This window comes from Semicossyphus pulcher, unplaced genomic scaffold (assembly GCF_022749685.1).
Source record: "Semicossyphus pulcher isolate SPU_LCO1_2020_fin unplaced genomic scaffold, fSemPul1.0.p SCAF_15, whole genome shotgun sequence".
Lineage (NCBI taxonomy): Eukaryota > Metazoa > Chordata > Actinopteri > Labriformes > Labridae > Semicossyphus > Semicossyphus pulcher.
This window is the reverse complement of record NW_027211659.1, coordinates 9,083,042-9,105,795: the sequence shown is the minus strand read 5'-3', so window position 1 is coordinate 9,105,795 and position 22,754 is coordinate 9,083,042. Positions and strand designations below refer to the sequence as shown.

At 41.2% G+C, this 22,754-nt stretch overlaps 3 protein-coding genes across 4 annotated transcripts; 2 read left to right on the top strand and 1 right to left on the bottom strand.

Moving 5' to 3' along the window:
- The first annotated feature begins 366 nt into the window (after positions 1 to 366).
- Positions 367 to 11,920, top strand: tfdp1a (transcription factor Dp-1, a). Of its 2 annotated transcripts, none has more exons than XM_069662990.1 (12): positions 367 to 418; positions 2,446 to 2,531; positions 2,741 to 2,807; positions 2,973 to 3,094; positions 4,599 to 4,720; positions 4,899 to 5,064; positions 5,198 to 5,344; positions 5,437 to 5,505; positions 8,186 to 8,337; positions 10,202 to 10,368; positions 10,552 to 10,630; positions 10,718 to 11,920. In XM_069662990.1, the coding sequence occupies exons 2-12, from the start codon at positions 2,520 to 2,522 to the stop codon at positions 10,854 to 10,856; spliced, it is 1,242 nt and encodes a 413-aa protein (XP_069519091.1). In that variant the 5' UTR covers positions 367 to 418; positions 2,446 to 2,519; the 3' UTR covers positions 10,857 to 11,920. The 2 variants fall into 2 exon arrangements, with proteins under 2 accessions (XP_069519091.1, XP_069519090.1); XM_069662989.1 differs by lacking the exon at positions 367 to 418 and adding an exon at positions 1,574 to 1,634.
- A 3,274-nt stretch (positions 11,921 to 15,194) lies between these two features.
- Positions 15,195 to 19,033, top strand: LOC138592179 (rhodopsin kinase GRK1-like). Its single transcript, XM_069662868.1, has 7 exons — positions 15,195 to 15,893; positions 16,627 to 16,754; positions 17,389 to 17,546; positions 17,631 to 17,714; positions 17,812 to 17,936; positions 18,029 to 18,230; positions 18,744 to 19,033. The coding sequence occupies exons 1-7, from the start codon at positions 15,195 to 15,197 to the stop codon at positions 19,031 to 19,033; spliced, it is 1,686 nt and encodes a 561-aa protein (XP_069518969.1).
- Positions 19,034 to 20,429: 1,396 nt separating this feature from the next.
- Positions 20,430 to 22,754, bottom strand: mettl21cb (methyltransferase 21C, AARS1 lysine b). The gene is made up of 4 exons (XM_069662869.1): positions 22,640 to 22,754; positions 22,329 to 22,492; positions 22,128 to 22,245; positions 20,430 to 20,827 (listed from the first exon to the last, which is right to left on the bottom strand). The coding sequence occupies exons 1-4, from the start codon at positions 22,752 to 22,754 to the stop codon at positions 20,430 to 20,432; spliced, it is 795 nt and encodes a 264-aa protein (XP_069518970.1).

Sequence of the window (22,754 nt, the reverse complement as noted above, 5' to 3'; positions counted from 1 at the left end):
AATATCCTGTATAATGCTTCACATTTCATCATTAAGATTAATTTCTTAATTACTAAAAATGTATGGTGACTAAAAATGGCGACCATTTTTTGTTGTTCAGAGAACCACTTTTAAAAGTAAGTGATGAGTCCTGTTCTAAAACAGTGCAGCAGTCAAACACGTCATCATACTCCTGAACAGCAGATGGCGGTGTGTGTATCTTTGACGCGGGACGGTATCGACCAATCCCAGGAGATGTAGGTTGTGGGCATGAACTACTTTGCCTGTTTTGCTTTCGTCTCATCGATGCCGTCCAATCAGACTCCGCTAAAGCGAGACACCGCCAAGATCAGATTGTGAGACGCGCTGCTGTAGCACTGCTAGCAGAGAGTGGATAGGAAAGGCTAACAGACACTCTGCTAACTTGTGAAGTGCACCGGTAAGACACATTTATCCACTTGTGGCTCGCTACAAAGCTGCTGCAAAAGAAAGTTCTAGATGTTAGATATATGTTTCACCTGTTATTGTGATTTTAAACGTTTTGAAAACAGACACGGAGCTTAGCATTGTGAAACTGCAGCTAGTTGTGACAGTGTTCTGGATGACAGCTGTGGATTAGCTCCACCGCGAGCTACTAGCTAGCGTTGGCTAACAAAGCGTCGGTGGTCCTGGCATTTCAACCGTGATCGCCAGTTAGCTCGTTGCTTAAACACTCAGTATGCATTGTCTAGTCATGTACTAGTACTAGCAAGTGGTCGCTGTGTTATATGGGTTTATTTTAATATTATCGTCGGAGAAGCTAACTTACCCTATGCAGCTAGCAAACCACTCATTAGCAGAGCTTTATATAGTTTAACATTAACGGTCAACGACGATAGTGATCCGGTTGGTTCATTTAACTTACTCATCTGCTGTGAAAGAAAACGTTTTAAAGAGGTTTTTAAGATGAAATGTCACAAAAACAAACATTCAAAATGTGTGTTCATGTCAGTTTGAACATATCTCACTTGTAGCCAAAATTATTCATCTTAAAGACTATATTTTATTCAAATTATAATAATAATAAGGCATGGAAGATATGTAGTTGGATATATATTGATGATAAATGATAGAGGGTTTCTGCATGTAACTTCGGGGCGACAGCTTTATCATTACTGTTAGTTGCCGATTGTTTGGCTCCTGACAAGTAGAGATTCATGATTGTCAATAAACAATTTAACCCTCAACAACCTTATTAGCAGTGAGTAAAGGGAAGTTGTGAAATATTTTGGGTGTGAGTTCTCTACACTATTACAGTCAGAAAAAAGCCCATTTAGTTTTGTTTTTATTTCATTGTTATCTATATGTTTACTCTTTCAGTGGTTCGTCTTCTTTCAATGGAAAACGATCACTTTTTATACAGCTTCGACCATCAGGCAAAGCCTGGCATTACCTCCTGTATAAGACCAAAATATAGAAACTTTGGGGAAAATAAACTTAAGACTTAACTACTCGACACTTAAACAATATTTTATCCTTGTAAATAACTACAGAATTAATGAAAAGTACTTCGACAGTGCTCAGTTTGTTTCCTGTTTGGTAGGGATTTAGACCTCCTCTTCCTCCATTCTCAAATGCCAACAACAACAGCCGTCGAAGAAACAGCAGAGTGCCTCGTAAGTGCACAGAATCACTATTACAACTTCATTCGTCGTGCTTAATGCACACACGTTTCTTAAATGTTAAGCCGCATTCAACTTTGTCTGGAATCTGCAGCACGGAAACAATAATCGCTGTATTTAATATGAATCCTCTGAAAACGTGCAGAAGCTAACTGGCTAGCTAACGCCAGCAAGCTCAATGTAAAGCTAACATTAGCAGTGACTGTTAGCTAGCTGCATTCAACAAAAGATTCATTGCTATCGTCGTATGAAATGAATGCTGTTACTACTGCTTGCAATAGTAGCATATGTAACCATATTGCACTATCAATTAGGCCACACTAATAGTTTTGCGCTTGTGTGTTAAAGTTAGCACGTTTGCGTGACCTGTAGCAGAAGTTCGACGGTGCCTCTCCTCCGGACGTGCTCGGTACCTGAAGTAGGCCTTGTGCACACTTACCGTAGTAAAAGTTGTGAGCATCAAGAGGTGCTTTTATATGGTATTCTCCATATACTGTGCATTTTGAAATGGCCATCAAAGGCTCATACGAATCGAGCTTGGTGTAAAATGTTCACATTTTTGTCAGTTTTGTCTTGTAAGAAGAATACCCGGTAACTCAAGCTAACGTTGGTGATGTAGCTTTGTACAGTGTGCTTGCAGCTGGCAGTTCAGATGGGCCTTAAAAATCAGTCTTAAATTTTACACCAACAATAAATGAAAATATGTTAAAGCTTGGGAAATATGGTTGAATTGTGAGATTTTGTGAAATTACAAACTTACCACACTTTACCACACTTAAATGGTTTGCTCACTTTATGTTTTCAGGGGTCTGAAAAGTAACAAATCGAAGAAAATTTCCTTTCTAGCCTGAAGCTCAACTTCTCCGGTCCTTTGGGATCATGGCTAAAGATGTAAGTATTTGTTTACATTTTTTGTTTCAAATAAAAAGCATGAAAACTGATTTATTACATGTGCCTCAAGGTATGAAATATTAGATGGCGGTATTGCTATAGGACATCTCCATTACACTAATGTGTCTCCTTTAGTACTGTTATTGTTTAACTGGACTTTAATGTTTTGATTCTTGGAGTGTATTAAGTTCTTGTTTTGTTCTTCGCAGGCTGGTCTGATTGAAACAAATGGAGAGCTAAAGGTTTTCATCGATCAGAATCTGAGCCCTGGCAAAGGTACAAGTTTCTCATAATTGCCTTTATTACTTCAATTACAATTGGCCCATAAAGGGTAACAATGTGTCTTCAGGTGTAGGCCTATGTGTTTGCCGTTGGACCATAGGGGGCAATGGAGTATAAATAAATAGCTTGACTCATTATTGGTCTTCTCCTGTTGTTTAGGTGTCCTATCTTTGGTTACTGTCCAGCCTACAGCCACCCCTGTGGCCAAACAGCTACTACCCAAAACTCTTGGGCCATCCAATGTGAACGTTGCTGCACACATGCAACATTTGCCACACATGGTGAGTGATACCCCACGCAACTAGCATCCTGTTTGGGCTTATAGTGTTGGGCTTTTTTGCTTTCTTAACCACAAATGTTTGAGCCCTTACAACCTAGAAATATAAAGTTCAGCTTTCTGAATCGTCAATGATCCACAGATGCATTTGTACATAGATATGCATGTTAGTTTTCTCTGCTGTGTCTTACGGTTGTGTAAGCCCCTCCATTATCATTGTGAGGTGACCGGGCGGAGGGTAAGTGGAGGCAGTTGATCCTAAGCTTATCAACTCTACAGTCAGCAGGATTACACCCATCATCCCATTATATATATGGAATGTATACATAACGAAAATCTGCTTAGATATCACCTTAGTAGTATCACCTCAGTAGTATCACCTTATATCACTCCTAGATTCCTCATATTACCAACAGGGATGCAAATTTAAGCACTTTATTTCACCAATAAAGGATTAATTAGTACGTTAAAAATGTGTAAAACACTTCATATGTATTCTTCCATCAGTAGGTCTGTATTTAAACAGATGTCAATGCGTGTTTCTTCAGCACAATCCAAATATGTTTATATTATAAATAATGTGAATTAAAAGGAAATTTGCTGAGTCACAAATGAGATAAAATAAGTCATTTAACTGAGCTGCCTGTGCACGTTATTACTCGGCCCTGGAACCAGACAATGATTCTTGTTTGTATTGACACTAACTACAGGGTTCCTGTTTATAAGAGAGATTTATGCAATTGTGAGCTCTGTGTTCAAATAAGCAGGGACTGTCCTCGACAAAATCCTCATTATTTAGTGTAAAAATGTCTTCCAAAGATATAAAATTCATATATTCCAAATAAGACAATATCACGATCATATCTCGATAACGACGTATATCACCATATATCATCTTTTCTGGTAATTTAACAAATAATCCATATGGAATAACCTCATGGTAAAGCCTATTTTTGGATAATCTTGTGTGAATTAAATACTTGACAAATAAAAAGTTCCTTGAGTCCTTTTCTGCATGTTAATGTCCATGTTAAAAAAACAGCGCCTCCCTCTATGGTTCACTTCAGGTTCACTCCCACGTGCAAGGATTAGAACGTAAAGCGTTGTCAAAATGATGTAAAAATTGCAGTAAAGCAGTTCAGCTGCTGGTTTTGTGACATCACGAGAACGACGATATAGAAAAACACATACGATAGACATTTTCATATTGTTTTAACGATATATATTGCTCCGCCCTAATACCAAAGTTAGTCTGTTTAGTAAAAGGAATACCTCTTTGTTTTTCCAATGACAGTAATTCGTTATAGAGCTGGAGTGGAGGGACTGTGTTTTTGTACAGAGCAATTAGGACTGCGAATTTTGTCATCGTCACTAAGATTGAAATTACAATAATCTTTTATCAGCAAGTAAAGCCTGTTTTTATTTAACTCCTGACTGTTATTTTAAAGCAGAACTATAAACAATCTTTTTGATATTTTCATTCCTTTTTTTGCTCTTTCCTTCTGTAGGTGATTGGAACACCACAGAGGCCTACGGTACCCAATGCCATTTTGTTAAACAGTCCACATACACCCAGTTCCCAGTTCCTCGCTCAGAGTCAGCCATCGGACGCCTCTCCTTGGTCATCAGGGTACGTCTTAAAACATTTGTTCATTTAAAAGCTTTGATCATCATAGTCGTCGTTATTTTTATATAGAGTTGGTGTTTTTAACAAATATCAAGTCTGGTGTCATTTCAATCAAGGATGACGTTCAATAGTAGTGATTGATGTAAACATGTAGTGATGTGGGGATCTGCTCTGTCTGCAGGAAACGCGGTAAAAAAGGGGAGAAGAATGGAAAGGGCTTACGGCACTTCTCTATGAAAGTGTGCGAGAAGGTGCAGAAAAAGGGAGTTACCACCTACAATGAGGTGGCAGACGAACTGGTCGCAGAATTCAGCTCTGCAGACAACCACATGTCACCCAATGACTCGGTGAGTGCTGCGGCTGCGTTTTCTCACATAGATGCAAACCGAATAAATATTTAAAAAGGGGGAATATTGTGCTTTATATCTTATAACAACGGACAAGTTTTTGCTAATACTTGGAATCTTTTTTCCGTTTTAGCACGTGTATGACCAGAAGAACATTCGGCGGCGTGTGTACGACGCACTTAATGTGCTCATGGCCATGAACATTATCTCTAAGGAGAAGAAGGAAATCAAATGGATCGGCCTTCCGACCAACTCAGCGCAAGAGTGCCAAAACCTAGAGGTAAAATAACAACCAGTGGAGACGGCTTGTGTTATTGATATCCAGTCTTCTCCCTTTATGTTTCTTCATCGTTATTCCTTTTTTCACTGTAGGTGGAGCGACAAAGACGGCTGGAGAGGATTAAGCAGAAACAATCACAGCTTCAGGAGCTCATTCTGCAGGTGGGAATCAGCAGAGTGCTTGTTCTTGTGTGTTCGAGGGAGGGGGTCTTTATAATGTACAGTGTGAGAAAGCATTAATTAAACCAGTGTGTTTCAACTGGTCTCGCCTCAGGACCCACCACCTCCTCCTTGGTGACAAATTGCGACATAAATTTCAGATTTTTTTTTCAACCTCTTAAATTTATTTAAAGGAAAATGGTGCAGTTTGGAAAATATTCCCTCTACAGAAATTTGCTAAAAACTGCAACATAAATGCAACAACTGTCGGGCTCATCAAGTTCCAAGAATGTAACTGCAGCTGGGATTACCCAGTCAGTGAACAGGCATACATGAAGTGTGACTTAACTACGCAACTACTGCATGCATGTTAAAGGAAACCTGTATCCTTCAAAATAAAATACTTTTTGACAACTTTTTTTTTCCAAGCACACATCTGTGACCCACTGAAAACAGCTTCGCGACCCACTCTTGGGTCCCAACCCACCGGTTGAAAACCACTGAATGAAACAATAAGCATTTAGTCAGGCTGTAGTTTATAATGGGGTTGCACTGGTCTTGAGATGTTTCTTTTATTCAGCCCCCGTCATGTTTTAGGGGTTGCTGAGAAATCCATACAGCCTAGCGTCTCAATATTTGATGTGGCAGATTTATATTAACACAGTGATGCAAGGTTTTGATCTTGTATTATATAAATTGTCACAGAAATGTAGCAACATACCAAATAAACTTTTTGTACTGGAATGGTAAAAATAATTGCCTTTTAAGTCAGCTTTATGATGAGTTCATTTCTGGTGAGGTTAATGGAAAGGGTTGAAAGTTGGTTAAAACAAAGAGGGAAGCATCAGGGCCTGTGTCCACTAATGGTGTTGCCTGTTGTCTATACAAAAACAGTGCAGTTCAGCGGTTTCAGCACTCTCTTTTAAAAACAGTTCAACTTTTGTGACGCCTCTGCGACCGACCGTTGAGTTTTTGGTGGGTCGTGGAGCTGATTTCAGTTAGTCGTGGATGTGTGCTTGAAAAAAAGTTGTGGCAAAAAGTTTATGCTGCACTTTTATTTTGAAGGACATTTCCTATGACATGCGTGCAGTAGAAGTGTAGCTCATTATCATGTATCCACTGATTGGGTAATCCCAGCCACAGTTACATTTACATTCTTGATACTAGATGAGCTCTACAGTAGTTGCATTTGTGTCGCACTTTCTTAGTTTTAGGCTGCTAGTTGAATGAATTATAGAGGGACTATTTTCCTTGCACTGTTACCTGCTGGTCAGTTAGCTGTCTCGGCTTTTTTATTTTTTATTAAATACATTTGAGTGCTTGAAAACTGTCAGAAATTTGGGTCGCTATTTGTCATTAAGGAGGTGGTGCTGGACCCTGAGCCTAGACCAGTTGAGAACCACTGGTTTAAATCTCCGATCACGATCATTCAAGATTTTTTCCCGACCACCTTTCTTCCTTGAAGGTGATGGTTCACGGCTATCCTTCCAGGTTTTAATAATGCGTTGGACAGTTCTTAACCCAGTTTTAGTAGTTTCAGCATCTCCGTAACTGTTTTCTTTGCTTGATGCAGGCCAACAATTTCACCCTTCTCAAACAGATGCCCCTTTCCCCCTGCAATTATTGGTGCAGGTTTTTCAGACCCGGGAAGACCCGCATATAAATGCCGATTGTCTCTGTTCCCATTGCCAGTGAAGTATCCTGCTTTCGGTCTCTTTTCTGCTGCATCACCGCCTGCCGTCACAAATGTGCCGGAGACAGGGTTAGCAAACAGTGAAGATGTTACGGTGGTTAGGTCTTTACTGTATCTATTACTCATTTAGTCTGTGTATCAAACTCGGCACCATCAAATTTGGAATGATGTTCGAGCGCTGCTCGGACGGAGACGGGCGGAATTTGTAGCGGAGATGACAAGGAGTCGCAGAAGTTACCGACGGAGCATAGCACGCAGAGATTAGCATGTCAACACAGGTTTTGTGTTCCCATCAATGCTGATCGGAGCCGAGGCGAAAGTTACCTGGGTCTGTTTGCTGATTGTAGCCTTTCCCACTGAGCAAAAAAGCTGAGTATTTGCGGGTTTTTTGACTAGTGGGAAAGTGACTAGAGTAACATCTTTTCCACGACCACAGGATGTGTCTTCTGACAGCGTTGTTTAAGAAATGAGAAGCTACTCACTGCATCAGTGAGGGTTAAATAACTTGTTGCCAGCTGAAACATATTAATCCCTGCAGTAATTATCCAATGGAAGGCTCTTACCTGTTTGCTTGGTTTAATCCAGGTGGTGACTTTTCTTTGGCCAGGCAGTGTATATTAGCTCAGTGATAAGCTTATAGCTAAATAAATACTTCTCTGTTTGTGTCAATCAAAACTGAACATTGCCATCTTTTGTAAAGGACGTTTATGGCTGAACTGCTGAAATGGATCGCCGTTTTACAGGTGCACGCAATAAACTGTCTAGTGAGTGTATCTATTATGACTTGGGGATGTAATAAATTGTTTGTGCTGTAAGTGCCATGGTGGTGGAAGAACAATGAGTTAGAAACATTTTATGATTAACAACCAACGGCAGCTAAAGAGCTGCTGAAGGATGTTTCTGAAATGTTGAATGTGCTCGTACTACAAACTCAAAGCTCTCTGCTGCTGCTTCTAAGTTTCCATCCTTCTTTGATCTTTTCTTTTACAGCAAATAGCTTTTAAGAACCTGGTTCAGAGGAACAGACAGACAGAGCAGCAGGCAAACAGACCTCCACCGCCCAACTCCATCATCCACCTTCCCTTCATTATCGTCAACACCAGCAAGAAAACTGTCATCGACTGCAGCATCTCTAACGACAAGTATGTGACTGTGATTGCCTTCTTTTTTTAGCACTTTATGTTTAAATATTGTTAGTTGTATTTGACGTCTATATTGTGTCAAGTTATTCTCCACTAGTCAGGTTTGAATTTTAGGATTACTTGGTTAGTAAGAAAGGATTTCTACTAGCCATGTGCGCAAGTCATGTTATATAGTTGTGTCTATAATGCTGGAAAAAATGATTTACAGCTCAGTAGTTGCCTAGCCCTTGGCAAGAAGGTGAAAGGGTTTTCAAAATATTGACAGCCAAGTAATTAAGGTTGGGCGTCAGGATGAGCTTGATACACATGAAGACAGTTTCTCTACAATATGACTCAACAATCCAGTATGTCAACTGCTGACTTTAAAATCCTCCATGTTACACCTTCCCTTAATGCAGAATAATCAATGCTAGTAAAGTATGCTGATATGTTAGTGCAAGCAAACTGTCTTCCAGCTTTAAACTATGACCAAGGGTCCAACATGAACAGTCCACTGACATGCTATAGCAGCCCTGAGCTGCTTCCAGTCCTTCAAACAAGTGTCTGTCATTACAAAGGATTGTATGCTATCCACGGTATTGTGGTGTAAGGCCCGTGTGCAGCTTTAGGGGCTAAATGAAGCTTTGCTCTTTGAGCTCTAATAACTTCTATGATAACGTATAATACTCCCATCAGCATGTGGAGAAGCGTATCTTAACCATCATAGTGTGATCTGCACCTAACATACACTTAATGCACGACTCTTCAGGCGCCTGGTTGAACATTAATTGTCTGTAGGGAATGTAAAGAATGCATGCTTAACTAGAAAGGCTATTGGCCTTAGCAGAGGTAAATATGTCTTTATTTTTTTGGCCATTTGCGCCTCTAACAGGACTGCTAAAGACAGTCAGAAAATATTAGGAGGAGAGAGTGGGGGATGACGTGCAGCAAAGGGCCGAGGGTGGGAGTCGTGCCTGCGGCCGCTGCTTCAAAGACTGTAGCGTCTGTGGGCCCGCTCTACCCACTGAGCTAAACCGGCGCCCTGGCTGTGCATTCATTATGTAATGTACAGTGAAATATTTCACACAGTAAAAATACAGTTTTGAAAAGCAGACATTTGTTTGTACAAATATAAAATGCGTGACTGAAATGACGTTATGAACATGGCAGCTTGTTAGCAGAAACCGAATGCGCTCAATCTTTGGTTAGATCTGCTACTGTTGCTTGTTCATTTGATGGATCTGGTTCAAAATATATTGGGCTCTTCCTTAGCCCGTGCTTAAAGAGTGGGTATCATGCTGTTTCACATTTTAAGACGTATATGTTACAATGTTGGATGTCCAGACTAAACGTGGGTGAAATTTCAAATCTGCAGGTAAAAGTATGATGGCGTAATCTCCAGGCTTCTCAGCTCAGTCTGCAGGCTGCTGTGAACGCCAGGTTTTACACAGTGCTTTTCTACATGACGTCACAAAGTGCAGCCTCAGCAGGCTTCGGAGAGCTGGCCAATCAGAAGAAAGTGGGCTTGTGGGGGGCGGGGTTTCTTAAAGGGACAGAGCTGACTGAGTCGTTTCAGGCAGAGGCTGCATGAGGGCCTGCACAGAGCAGCAGTGTGAGAAAAAGAATGATTATTTTAAACTGTAAATTATGCTAAGCTACTCCACAGGTATCACAGAGTGAAATATGAAGCTTGGAATTAGCTATTTGCTGGCAAACAGACAAATGCCACCGAAAACATAAACCTCCTTGGAAGTGGTCAGTGAGGATCTCCTGCACTGCAACAATTAGCAAGAATTCCCACAAATCTTTGTTGTTGTAAGACATTGGGAACACAATCTCTTTTCTAAAAATTGATAATCAACACTTTCTTGTTTCTCTCCTGCAGGTTCGAGTATTTGTTCAACTTCGACAGCATGTTTGAGATCCACGATGACATCGAGGTGCTGAAGCGGATGGGCATGGCCTGTGGCCTGGAGGTGGGAAAGTGTTCTCCAGAGGATCTGAAGGTCGCACGCAGCCTGGTGCCCAAAGCTCTGGAGCCCTACGTTATAGGTCAGTGCCACAACACTTACATGCTCAATTTGGCCTCTGCTGCTGCTCAATAACTTGCTCTGAAGTTGTCTATCGCACAATTTGAGGCTTTATTTGTAAAGTAAAGACGATTAAAACCAGTGAATACAGCAGTTTCATGTTATATATCAGCGTTCGGAGTCATGCTTTCATGTATTTTTCTAGAAATGGCAAAGGGTCCCATCAGTAACGTCTACATCACTGGAGGGTCCTCTGCCAACGGAGCCCGTTACCCTGCAAGCAGGTGAGAGCTCTTTTCTGTAATTCAGCCTGTAAAAGTGACACAGCATTTTTTTTAACCTTAATAAATCTCTTCCTCTTCTCCTCTCAGCGACGGTTGCACTGACGGCACCATGGCCTCTAGCTCGAATGACTCTCACTACAGCGGCTCCCGCGTGGAGACTCCAGTGTCTTATATGGGCGACGAGGACGACGAGGACGAGTATGATGAGAACGATGATGAGGACTAAACTGTCTACACCGCGCCACTCCAACAAGCACAGTCCACCACCTTCACCGTGGGAATTTAAGTCCCCCTTTTTGTGTGTGTGCTTCTTCAACCTTTCCCCCCCTGTTTCCCCACGCCTGTATTTCTGTCCGGCTTTCTCAGGGGTGTAGATGAATATTAAAGGAACAGAGGTGTGTAAGGCACCCATCTTTTTTTCTGCTCCTGAATCACGTGCACCTGCACCACCACAGCTCTGGGGGAGGCGTCGTCCAAGGGAACTGTAGTCGGTGGCCCGGCCACCACGCTGAAGTCTTTGTATGTCTAATCCACTTCTCAATAAGCCATCCCACTAAAAAACAAACCTCTGTAAAACCTACTGCTGTTGGAGAATGTATAATGTACCTGTCTGAATAGTTATTCCTTTTATTTTGCAATGACATGTGGCAGACATGACGATGATCAAAATGTTCCAAGATGGCCAAAGTGTCTGCTCGCACATGCCGTGTTAGCGCAACACCGTGGTTTCTGAACGGCCTGATGCAGTTGCCATGGCAGCACAGGATGGGGCTCCATCGGATGTGTTGATACTTTTTTGTTTCTGTTCTGGGCAATAATTTGAAATAGTTTCTTATCCCCCATTGTGTTGGGCTGGCTTCCTTCTGTTCTGTAGGCAGCTGCTTTTCCTGATCTTGTTTGCTAGTTTTTTGTTTTTTTTGTATTCTGGAGTTAAAAGGACTTCTCCGTCACCGCCCTGTTAACGCCTTGGTAGTGTTTACAAAATAATGGCACCAGCAAGGTAAAGACTTTTATAACCCAGGCTCCTGATAGGTAAATAAGCTTTGTTTGTGAATTACGTATATGAATCCTTCAACGATTGTAGCTTATAGTATCCTTTTAGAGGCCAGTGGTAAAGATAGACCTTCAAAAATTATCGATGTAAAAATAAATGTGTGGTTGCCTAGGTCTTTATGTACTCCCTTCAAAGATCTCCCTTTTAAAACTCAGCAACACATGTACTGACTCTTCCAAATACCTTTTCTGTAATCTAATATAAGTTTGCAAAATAAATATAGATTGTTTTAATAATTTTGTATTTATAATTATGTCTGTTTAAAGGTTAGAAATTGTACATGTTGTATAGGTTTTTTTTTCGGAGAACGTCAGTCTTTTAGACCCTTACCTGTTTTTAGACTGTTGAATCTTTTCTAAGAGCCCAGGGAGTAGGGTGGTCTGCTGTCAGACTTGCGTGTGCTGTAGAGAGGAGGGCGTCGAGAGGAGAGCCACAGTAAAACGAAATGCTACATCCTCAGGAAGAGGAGAGCGATGAGGTGAGACTATTCATCATATGCTCCTTTATTCACCCTGCTATTAGTCTTTATATTGTGCTTCTGTTTGATGTCCGTCTGCATTTGATTAATATAAATCTAACAGAGATGGGCTCATAAGAGCAGCTGCTTAAAATGACACTGGGCTTTTAAATGAGGTGTGGCCAAATGTTTTTGACATGGAGAACCGATAAGGGCCCAAGTGAAGCACATGCTGCAGGCACTCTGAAGGTTTTTTCTTTCTGTGTCTTCCTGACGAGTCTGATCTTAAGTAGGAGAACATGTTGGAACCTGACATTACGCTCCATTTTCACCCTTAAAAGCTATTGATGGAAAAAAACATACACGATACACAGTCTTTGTTGTGGCTAGAATAACTTTAAAGTTCAGCTGAAGCTTTTATGAGACTTAAGCTGTCTGAGTCAAATCAAGTGGGTTAAAGCAGGATTTAGTTTTATCTCTATGCTACACTAATATGCAGATATGTGGTTTCTGTAAAAAAACAAAACTTTTTAAACGTTCACAAATCAAGTTGGTAAAGTTGATCTCTTCCCTCTTTGTGCTTCCACATTGTTTCCTTGCTCAGCTCTGGCAGGAAGATAAAACTGTAACATGATTCTTGTCCTTTCAGACTGCAGAAGAAATGGTGATCATGTCCAATAATATTGCCCACTGCAGAGATAATTTCATGCACAAAGTAATTTTATTCAAGTTCTTTATATAAACACCATCTCCTGTATTGAAAAAAAGCATTCAAGTGTATTGAGCCTACCTGGAATCTCCGGAGTTGATCACAAAACATGATTGCTTTTCCAAGGGTAATATCCAGCAATTGCTGAATAACCCTGCATACATGTGGTACCAGAATAATCTAAAACACCAGTTCTTAAACTGACAAGCTCAAAGAACTCAATTTCATTCTCATGGGCGCCACCTCATAGTGATATGCAGTACCAGTTGGAGGACGCTTCCCTATTTAACCAGACTTGTACAGTTGACTCCCTTTGTAACGGTTGTAACTCTTGATGGTCGCGTTCCCTTTTAGACTGTTTGCCTTCATCTGAGCGTCGTATTTGTTTCTTTTTCTTTGGATTTTCACTTCTTGTTGAAGTTGTATCTGTAGTCATCCATCTTTTCTTTGTTTGTTCAGCCATAGTAGATTACTGTTTACTTGCAACATTTACAGAAACTGGAAATGCATCTGCTTAGCTCCGCCTACCCTCTCTGGCAGACCAACCACTGCTGGGTGATGGAAAACGCGTCACTAACTGGGCGCTGCTTGTAATTTTCCAGACAGCCAGTCCATAATAATACTATATACTGCAAATGCAAAGGCTTTCATCAGTGGGCCATCGGCTCAATCACCATTGTGTTACCTGGGTTAGGGTTAGGGTAGAGAGCGATAGAGAGTGACCTAACAGACATTTATTTAAATGAAAATCTTCGAGATTATCACTTTAACTTATATAATTCACGTGAAAAAAAACTTTTTTTATTTTTTTTTAAATTCTTTATTTGGAAAAGGTAACATCACAAAATAGATAGCAATTGGATATTTCTTACAATAATCTCTTTTCCAGTCTTTTATACACATGCAGTTTATATCCATAGAAAAAAAAGTTCAGCCACATGTTAGTTCACTCAGAATACATCCATTTATCCTGCTACACTTACATTTACATAATAACTATGTTTATATTCACCCTGCCCGCCGGCACTCAACATACATACCATTGTGTGCTTTTACTTCTACTGTTAACAGTTTACACATTGGGTTTCCTACATGTGCTTACATCACACAAGTTATTAAAGTAGGGATTCACGATATTATCTGCACGTTATCGGTATCGGCCCGATATTGGCTTAAAAATGAACTATCAGATATCGGCCAACACGCCAATATCCGCCGTTATATTTAACCGATAAAATAATGGGCTGCTGCATACTTGATTAAATGCCCGACCTCGGCGCAATGTCCCTGGCGCAAAGAAGACCTGCGCGGCGCAGCCTGATGAAGTCACGTGTGTCTACCTGCAGCATGAGAGAGTTAGAAGCCAAAATGTCAGTGGTGTGGAAGTTTTTCAAAGTGTCCGAAATAGATAACAAAACTGCTATTTGCAATGACTGCTCAGCTTCAGTGATGCGAGGAGGAGCCAAGGCAAAGTCTTTCAACACTACAAACTTGATTAACCATCTCAAGACCCGTCACCCCGACCGTTGTAACAAATGTGATAACAGTATCACCATTATACTGTACGCTAATTCCAATACAGAAGAGAGTTGATGATCTCTGCAATTGGGTGTGCGGGAAAAAAATATCGGCATATCGGATATCGGCAAAAATCCAATATCGTGCATCCCTATATTAAAGCTGTAACTATATACAGAAAACTAGGGGAGCTTACATTTATATTGGATCCTAAAAGTACGAGCAGGAGTATGAGGAAAAACGACTGTCAAAATGTTTTTTAAATATTCTTAACCTTGAATTACAACTCCTCAAATTACTTTGAAGCATCCGTGTTGTGTCCACATTACAACTGAAAGCTCTTGAACACTCTGAAGTTGTAAGACTCAAGCCTCCCCTCTCTTGGTGAGCAGGACCATCAGAGCAGCACGTGAACGCATCTTTATTCTACATGAACATCCTGCCGCTAAACGTGATGTCCTAGTTGATTGGTGAAGCTCCAGGTTCATATGCGGCCTGTGTTGTTCTGTTTGAGCCTGTGCTCGCACACTTTGTCTGGGGCATTAGGGTGTTAGTGGATTACCGAAAGGTGTTGACTCAGGTGTGTGTGTGTAGGGTGAGGGTGGTACGCTGCTCAAAGTGTGCAGGGATCTAGCTCACACACCAGTCTCGGGTTCTCTTTTCTCTCTCCTGCTCCGCTCTGTGATCTGTCGCCTGTTTTCTCACCTTTGCTTCCTCCTTACACACCCTCACCGTTTAACGTCATCAAGAAAGATTTACGCTTTGCTTCTGTTTCCTCTATGCAATGTCTTCTTTTTGCGTTGCCTAACAGTCACCTTCCCTCAGCATGGATATCGGAGGTCTGACCACAGTGGTTGCAAACTCTGCCTACATCAATGCTCGTGGAAGCATCGACGGCTCTAATTCAGCAGCAGCTCGGGACAAGAAGTACCATTCTCGCCTCAAACTGCCCCACATCACCGTGTGCGAGGGCCTGGTGGAGACCCTGGATTTGTCCTTTGACTCGGTCTGCGTGAATCAGCCCATCGGCAAACGCCTCTTTAGAGAATTCTTGAACGCGAATAAAGAGTATCACGGTGCTTGTCGCCTGTGGAGAGACATCGAGGAGTATGACCTGGCCGAGGATTCTGACCGGGCCAAGAAGGCCTCAAAGATCGTCCAGCGTTACATGGACCCCTCTGCCAAACATTACTGCCCCTTCCTGTCTGAGGACATCATGGCTAAAGTGAAGGAAGGCCAGGAGGCTGTAGGAGATGATTTGTTTGCTGCAGCACTGGCGACAACTTTGGACTTCCTACGCGAGGCCCCGTACACTTTCTTCCTGGAGAGCATGTATGTGAAGAGGTTCCTGCAGTGGAAGTGGCTGGAGATGCAGCCCATGGATGCAGACTGGTTCCAAGACTTTCGTGTGCTGGGGAAAGGCGGGTTTGGGGAGGTGTCTGCTTGTCAGATGAAAGCTACGGGGAAACTGTACGCTTGTAAGAAACTCAACAAGAAGAGGCTGAAGAAGAGGAAAGGCTACGAGGTGAGAGAACAATCTTATGCATTAGGCCAACATTTATTCTTCTTTATCAGCCTTGATATGTAGTAAGTATGACTACATTTACACTGATCCTGTTCTATCAGCTGAGCCCGAACATGTTTATAATGAAGGACAAGTTTAGGGACAAAATGAAACACAAGTTTGGGGAGCTTTACAGTTTGAAATGGGACATTTTTGTCTGACATATTGGTGCCTCTAAGCACTCAGCGAATATAGTTTATCCCTTTATCAATCAAATGATAGTAAATCAATGGATGGCCCTTGCTGTACTTCATAAAGCAGTAGTAAATGAGCTTGATATTGTCACATGAGACTTCAGGGAAACACAAAGCTCTTTTAAATGCGATGCATACACTACATGATAATTGAAGGTATTCCGCTGGCTTCGTGTTCCAGAGAAAGCGCCCGGCCTGCGATGGTGCTAATCATCTTTGTCCCTGCCTCTGTCTCATTTGGCTTTAGCCTGCAGCATTAAACACTGAGACGGGGATAGAGTGATTACTGGGAGCTTTAGTGAAAAGCTCTGCTGAATGGAACTTCTTGGCACAGCTACATCTTGCCCTTGAATTGTCTGAGGTCATTCTTTGAAATGGACCTTTTCAACTGGCATGTACATCAGCATATTGTTCTTCAAACCAAGGGAGGGAAAAAAGGTCTCCATAGATTTACATTTTTGTCTCTACAGTTCAAAGTCTTGTATTATGTTTTCCTGTAGGGGGCGATGGTGGAGAAGAGGATTCTTGAGAAGGTTCACAGTCGCTTCATTGTGTCATTGGCGTACGCCTTCCAGACAAAAGAGGAACTTTGTCTGGTTATGACCATCATGAATGGAGGAGACCTCAAGTAACTTCACACTCAAATCTCAGAGCACTTACATGAACATATTCTTCCTCCCTTTCCTACTGTATTGTTGTTTTTACAATGTGTGTAACTTGGCAGCCAGATTTTATTTTTTATTTGTTTTACAATACCATTCCATTATCATCTCAGAAATGTGCCTTAATTCATCCACAAACTGTACCTACATAGCGTCCCTACATTTGGATTGACTATATTATTAGTAATAAGCACATTAAGCTCTTAACAGCTGAACTGCTGCATATCTGGATGTCAGGATCATGGGTGCAGCTGCATGTGTGCGCTAAAAACAGCATGTAACAGTTATGCAAATATATGTTATTCTCAAAAGACACACAGCGTATATATTTACCCTCAATAACAACAATAACACTGAGTGGTTCCTCAATAAGCTGCAACTGATTCTGTTACATGATAAATAATACTCAAACCTAAATAAGACTAGCATGCAAATCACACCCTAACAGAAACAACAGGATTGAATGTGAAATGTATGTAGAACCCATGTAACAACAACATATCAACAAGCTGTGTTTGTGTAAGGCCTCAAATGTATACAAATGGCATTCCTTTTTATATGTCAGAGAAGAAGAGCTCACCTGTTCTGTGTTCCCTAAAGGTACCATATCTACCTGGTGGATGAGAACAAACCCGGGTTTGAGGAGCCCAGAGCCTGTTTTTACATCGCTCAGATCATCCAAGGCATGGAGCACCTCCACCAGAAAAGAATCATCTACAGAGACCTCAAACCAGAAAATGTGCTGCTAGATAATGACGGTAATAATAAACACAAAGGAATACACATAAAGTGTTTTATGTGTAATAAGTTGCTAATAAAGATATTTGTCTGCTGTCGATCAGGGAATGTGCGTATATCTGACCTGGGTCTTGCTGTGGAGCTAAAAGAAGGCAAAAATTTGACTAAAGGATATGCAGGGACACCAGGTGGGTCCCATCTGTACCTACAAAGCAGTCAGAGGTTATTTTACTGTAACACACTTGATCAGATCATTTCAGCATTGTTTGCCTTTGGTTCCTGCAGGTTACATGGCTCCAGAGATGCTGAAAGGAGAAAAGTATGACTCTTCCGTCGACTACTTCACTCTGGGAGTGACACTGTTTGAGTTCATGGCTGCTAAGAACCCGTTCAGAAACAGGGGAGAAAAGGTTAGCCGCCTTTTATTGCCTTTTACCTTAAGGATAACATAATGGCTGATCATATGAAATAACGAGAGGATGAGTTTTTCTCTCCTGTTTAGGTCGATCGTGAGGAGATGAAAGAGCGAATGCTGACGCGGGTGGTGGCCTATCCAGATAATTTCAGCGAGCATGCGAAGTCTCTCTGTGAAGGGCTGCTAGCCAGAGAGGTGGATAAGAGGATGGGTTTTAAGAATGACTGCTGCGATGAGATCAGAGCCCACCCATTTTTCAGTGACATCAACTGGAGGAAACTGAACGCAGGTACCTATTTTTCATACTTTCAGGGTTGTATTAGCTCGATTTTATGAGACAACAGAATTAGTCTGGGACCTGGAGGTTAATTTTGATTTTCCAAGGGGCGTTATCAACAGGTACAACAGAACTGATGACGTAGCATAAGCGTGCTAGGCCACATAGCTTGTTCCGACATCCAATTCATTTGGCTTTATACTCAACATATTACACAGACATTTGGCACGACATGATTTAGGAGCCAACACTTAATAATGCCTCTGTATCAGCCATCGTATCAAACCAGCCCTATATTAGATAAATGAGATTGGCCTGACCTAAATCAGGTCGGATGCAAATCCGTCTGAACAGGATGCATACATGAGCTCACAGATTCGTCTGGTTGTCTGGTGAGGGTTGTATATAACTTTCCCATGAATAAGCGTATCGACCAAAATATAAGTGCATATCTGTCTTCTTTTAGTCCTTAAAATGGTTTCAATCATCCTAAGGATAATGACTTTTCATTTCTCATCTCTTCAGGTATTCTGCCTCCTCCTTTTGTCCCTGACCCTAAAGTGGTGTACGCTAAAAGTCTGGATGACGTCGGGGCTTTCTCCTCCGTGAAGGGAGTGACCTTGGAGGACCCTGACAAGACCTTTTTTGATGAGTTTTCCTCGGGCAACATCCCCATCCCCTGGCAGGAGGAGATGATCGATATGGGCATTTATGGAGAGCTCAACATTTGGGGCCCTGAAGGCAGCATCCCCAATGACCTCCGCAGGGAGTCCATACTAGAGCAGCCAAAGTCATCAACCTGCTGTCTATCTTAGAGTCATGAAAACATATTTAAAATGCATCAACTATCCGGTGTACAGACTTGAACTCCTTCAGCGCATGCAGCATGATACTCAGGACAGACTCAAGTCTCTTCTGAACTTTCTGATCACAGAGTCAGTTTGAGACTATAAACTTTTGATTGTTGAGCGCAGTGAACAACAAGGACAGAATGAAGATGGATTGTCGACCTGGAATGAACATAGAAATAGATTTAGAGTTTAATTACGTGTTGCTTTCAAATTTAAAATGCATTTTGAAAATTAAGCAGGTTTTTAGTAACATGACATCCCTGGTGCTAAGTGACAGTCACATGTTGAACATGTAAAATTTTGATGTTCCACTTTTGCATTTGTGCTCCCATTAAGTTTATGCCATTTAATGGAGAGTGTTTTTGTTTCTTTTTGGGTCAGCTGTCCCTTAGCTTTTGTGTATTGTTAAATTAATACTGCTCTCTGATTATCAGAGGGTAAGACACCAGAAACAAGAAGTTTTTCCTTTTGGAAACATTTTCTTATGTACTAATTAGGGTGGCTGGTTTGAAAAGCAAACAGACAACCTAAAAAATAAAATCCGAGCCCAAACCTGTCCGTCTTTGGGACCGTACAGCTTCGCCCTACGTTATCAGAGAAAGATCATTGAAAGTTTAAACAAGTCACAAGATTCGGGACTTTATTAGCCTAAAGAGGAGTTTTTATAGCTAGCACAGTTTTCACGTAAACACAGTTAACGTTAAAACATCAGATGGTTACAGTTTTACTATGAGTGTGTATTGCGCGGAATGTTCGTGTCTAGAGTGGGTGATGTCGTCGCTAGAGTGGAATGGAGCCGTAAAATATCTTCAAGCACTTCCAAACACTTTGCCCTACAGCCCACACTTTTCACTCCACACACAATATTATACCCTCAAACTGTAGGAAAATTTCTCTGTTAGCTTACGTTACATTTTGAAGCAAAAGGGATTTAGAGTTTTGGCATAAAAAGCTTCCAAGCAACAGTAGCGCCGAACAACTGCCCATCTGCTCTAATGTAAAGCAATCAGAGCACCTTTGTTAAACATTTACATAGTTTAGTTGTTATGAGACAAATTTAAATATGAAGAAAAGTTGAAAGCAAATCAGTTTATTTTTAAAAACAAAGTTGTTGAGCAAAAGTTGAATAAAGTCAGAGACTGTACAAAAACGCACTGGCAAATAAAATAGCTTATGAGAATGGACATCTGAGTCAGGAGCTTCATTTCTGCTTTTACCTTGACGGTCTCATTGCTGCAGAGGAATGTCGTGTAAACGCACATTAAAACCAAACCTTTCTCTATATTGATTTAAATCAGCAGGAAGAAGACGGCGGCATTTCCCTTTTTTTTTCATCTCAAAACATCTCAGGAAGCTTCTGTCACTCCTTCGCTGTGGCCTTGTATATCCTCACCTCCTGCTGTGGGAGCTCAGTGAGCAGCGTGGCGTTGAAGCTGCTCTTTAAGCTCTCTGCGAACCTCAAATCTGACTGGAACCGGATCTTGTTGGCCCACAGCAGCGTTGTTCCACTTCCTGGTTGGCAAAAGTAACGCATGGTTTCCAGCAGTTCTTCAAGGCAGTCGTGGGGATAAACGACATCGGCTGCGAGCACATAATCGTACTGGTAGGACGGATGGGGAAAGTCTCGCTCTAGGTCCTGGCCCCAGGTAAGCCCAGCTACCTGAGGGGTGTAGCGGGACCGACCTTTGGTGTTCCGCAGAAGGTTAAAGGTCAGATTAGACAAGATGTCTGGTAGGTCAGTAGCTGTCACCCACGCACCTGGAAAAGATTAGAGTAACAACAAGGCAGCTGAAGTACAGATGGAAAAACACAAACACTACGTGTTAAAGAAATATGTGCTATTTAAGCTAGGCTAACAGTAAGATGCAATGCTAATTTGTCAGTTATTTTCTCCACCACTCCAGGCTGAAATACAACTACAGATTTAATTGAAGTAAAATATTGAATAGACAATCGTGGTCCTCTGAATATGTGCTTAACAATTTGTTTATTATGTTTAGCACTTATTACCAAATGTTAGCATGCTAACACACTACAAAAAGAAGAGTGAGCATTGCAAACATTACTTTAGCTATGTTACTTTTATTGCTAATGTCATCATTTAGCTTAGTAGGCACAGTGTCACAGAGCTTCTAGCTGGACTTTAGACCATTTGTCATTTTGTTTTCACCATGTGCTGTGGGTTACATGAGAACACGGCACCAAAATACTCTGTTAGTTTCAGATTGTTGGCTAACTTTCCAATTAATGCAGTTTGTGAGGTCGTTATTTTAATGTTAAGATATTTATAATGCAGCAAATAGTGTATATTATCTCACTGCTAGGTCTGACAGATTATTCCTGCAAGTTAAACAACAATCTCGTTGTAAAAAAAAATTAACATTACTTAAGTGAGCTGCACTTTTGCACAAATTCCTTTATTAATTTGGAATAACAGCCACTGTATTATATATTTGTGACACTAGCCAGTGGCTGCAAATACTACATAATGCACCAAATGTTAATCTGCAACAGTAAATAACTTGTTCTGTAATAGTGTGTCTTTTCAGAAATACTGAGCTAATTTTGAAAATCATTAAACTTGGATGATAAAACTTTGCAATTCCAATGTATGTATGACTTCCCTTGGTCCTCGATCCTCCCACAAAGCACCCTGTGAAATGTAAAATGTTTCCCCTGCATGCTTAATAATGAGACAAAATAATGTCATATCAGTCTAATAATCACTCTTTTTGTCAAGTTTCTGTCTGTTGCCTGTTTGCAATGCAAAAAATGTGATGTGGGTGGACAGCCATGTTCCTCAGACAATGAATTGCTGTGTTTTAGTGACCCTCTGATATTTCCTCCAGCTCCACAAACTGGCAAAAAATGTACATTTTGTACAAAAAAAAGAGATAAACGCAAATTAAGTGCATATTTATGCATCCAAGGGAAAAAGCTCGTCATGGCCTCAATTGCCAAATTGAACAAAAATGTTCTTAATTTATCTTAAGAAATACAAAACAGCAGCTTTTATAAATATGTCATGATTAATTTCAATTTGATTTCATAAACCTACCAAGCAGACTGGCCACTACAGAGAGCAGCCCTGTCCCAGCTCCAAGCTCCAGTACCGCTTTGTCCATCAGGTTCACTTGTTGCTGGTTATTCTCCAAGAACTGGCACAAAGCGATCGCCTACAAAATACATCCTCATAATCATATTTACAACAACCAGGATCAGAGAATATACAGATACACACACTCATGCTGGGACGTACCCCAGGCCAGATCAGAGCACCGTAAGTATCCATAGACTCGCGGATGCTGATGTCATGACCGGCAAAGTAAAAAGACTCCTTCCCCAGCGCGTAGTAAACACTCGGCTCCCAGATGTTCCTCCTGTCCAGAGCTTCTCCTGCCATCGCTTTTTGCTCTGTTAACGCTGTAGAGGAGACTGTGACATTAAGGAGTAAAGAAGCCTACAAGCCTTCTGTTCACCTGTTCCTCTCCTCTGCAGCACAGAAACTAGACTGATGAGGGCAGTGCAGAATACAATAGATGCACTATAAAGTGTTCAGCTCAGAGTTACCTTCATCTGTGCTCCCCTGCTCCATCTTTTGTTTCCCATCCTGTCTCTTGTCCTCTGGTTCTTTCTCTGGTCTTTCCTGTCGCACTGATTGGCTGCCTCTTGACAATCTCTGCAT

Bases quoted from the DNA above. Each gene is read 5' to 3' on its own strand.
- tfdp1a (XM_069662990.1), top strand. The intron at 2,808-2,972 runs GTACAAGTTTCT...CCTGTTGTTTAG, and splicing joins GAATCTGAGCCCTGGCAAAG to GTGTCCTATCTTTGGTTACT. The intron at 5,345-5,436 runs GTAAAATAACAA...TTTTCACTGTAG, and splicing joins AAGAGTGCCAAAACCTAGAG to GTGGAGCGACAAAGACGGCT.
- LOC138592179 (XM_069662868.1), top strand. From the start codon at position 15,195: ATGGATATCGGAGGTCTGACCACAGTGGTTGCAAACTCTGCCTACATC. The intron at 17,547-17,630 runs GTAATAATAAAC...GCTGTCGATCAG, and splicing joins TGTGCTGCTAGATAATGACG to GGAATGTGCGTATATCTGAC. The intron at 17,937-18,028 runs GTTAGCCGCCTT...TCTCCTGTTTAG, and splicing joins TCAGAAACAGGGGAGAAAAG to GTCGATCGTGAGGAGATGAA.
- mettl21cb (XM_069662869.1), bottom strand. From the start codon at position 22,754: ATGCAGAGATTGTCAAGAGGCAGCCAATCAGTGCGACAGGAAAGACCA. The intron at 22,246-22,328 runs GTACGTCCCAGC...TGTATTTTGTAG, and splicing joins GTGCTCTGATCTGGCCTGGG to GCGATCGCTTTGTGCCAGTT. The intron at 20,828-22,127 runs GTAGGTTTATGA...AATCTTTTCCAG, and splicing joins TGTAGTGGCCAGTCTGCTTG to GTGCGTGGGTGACAGCTACT.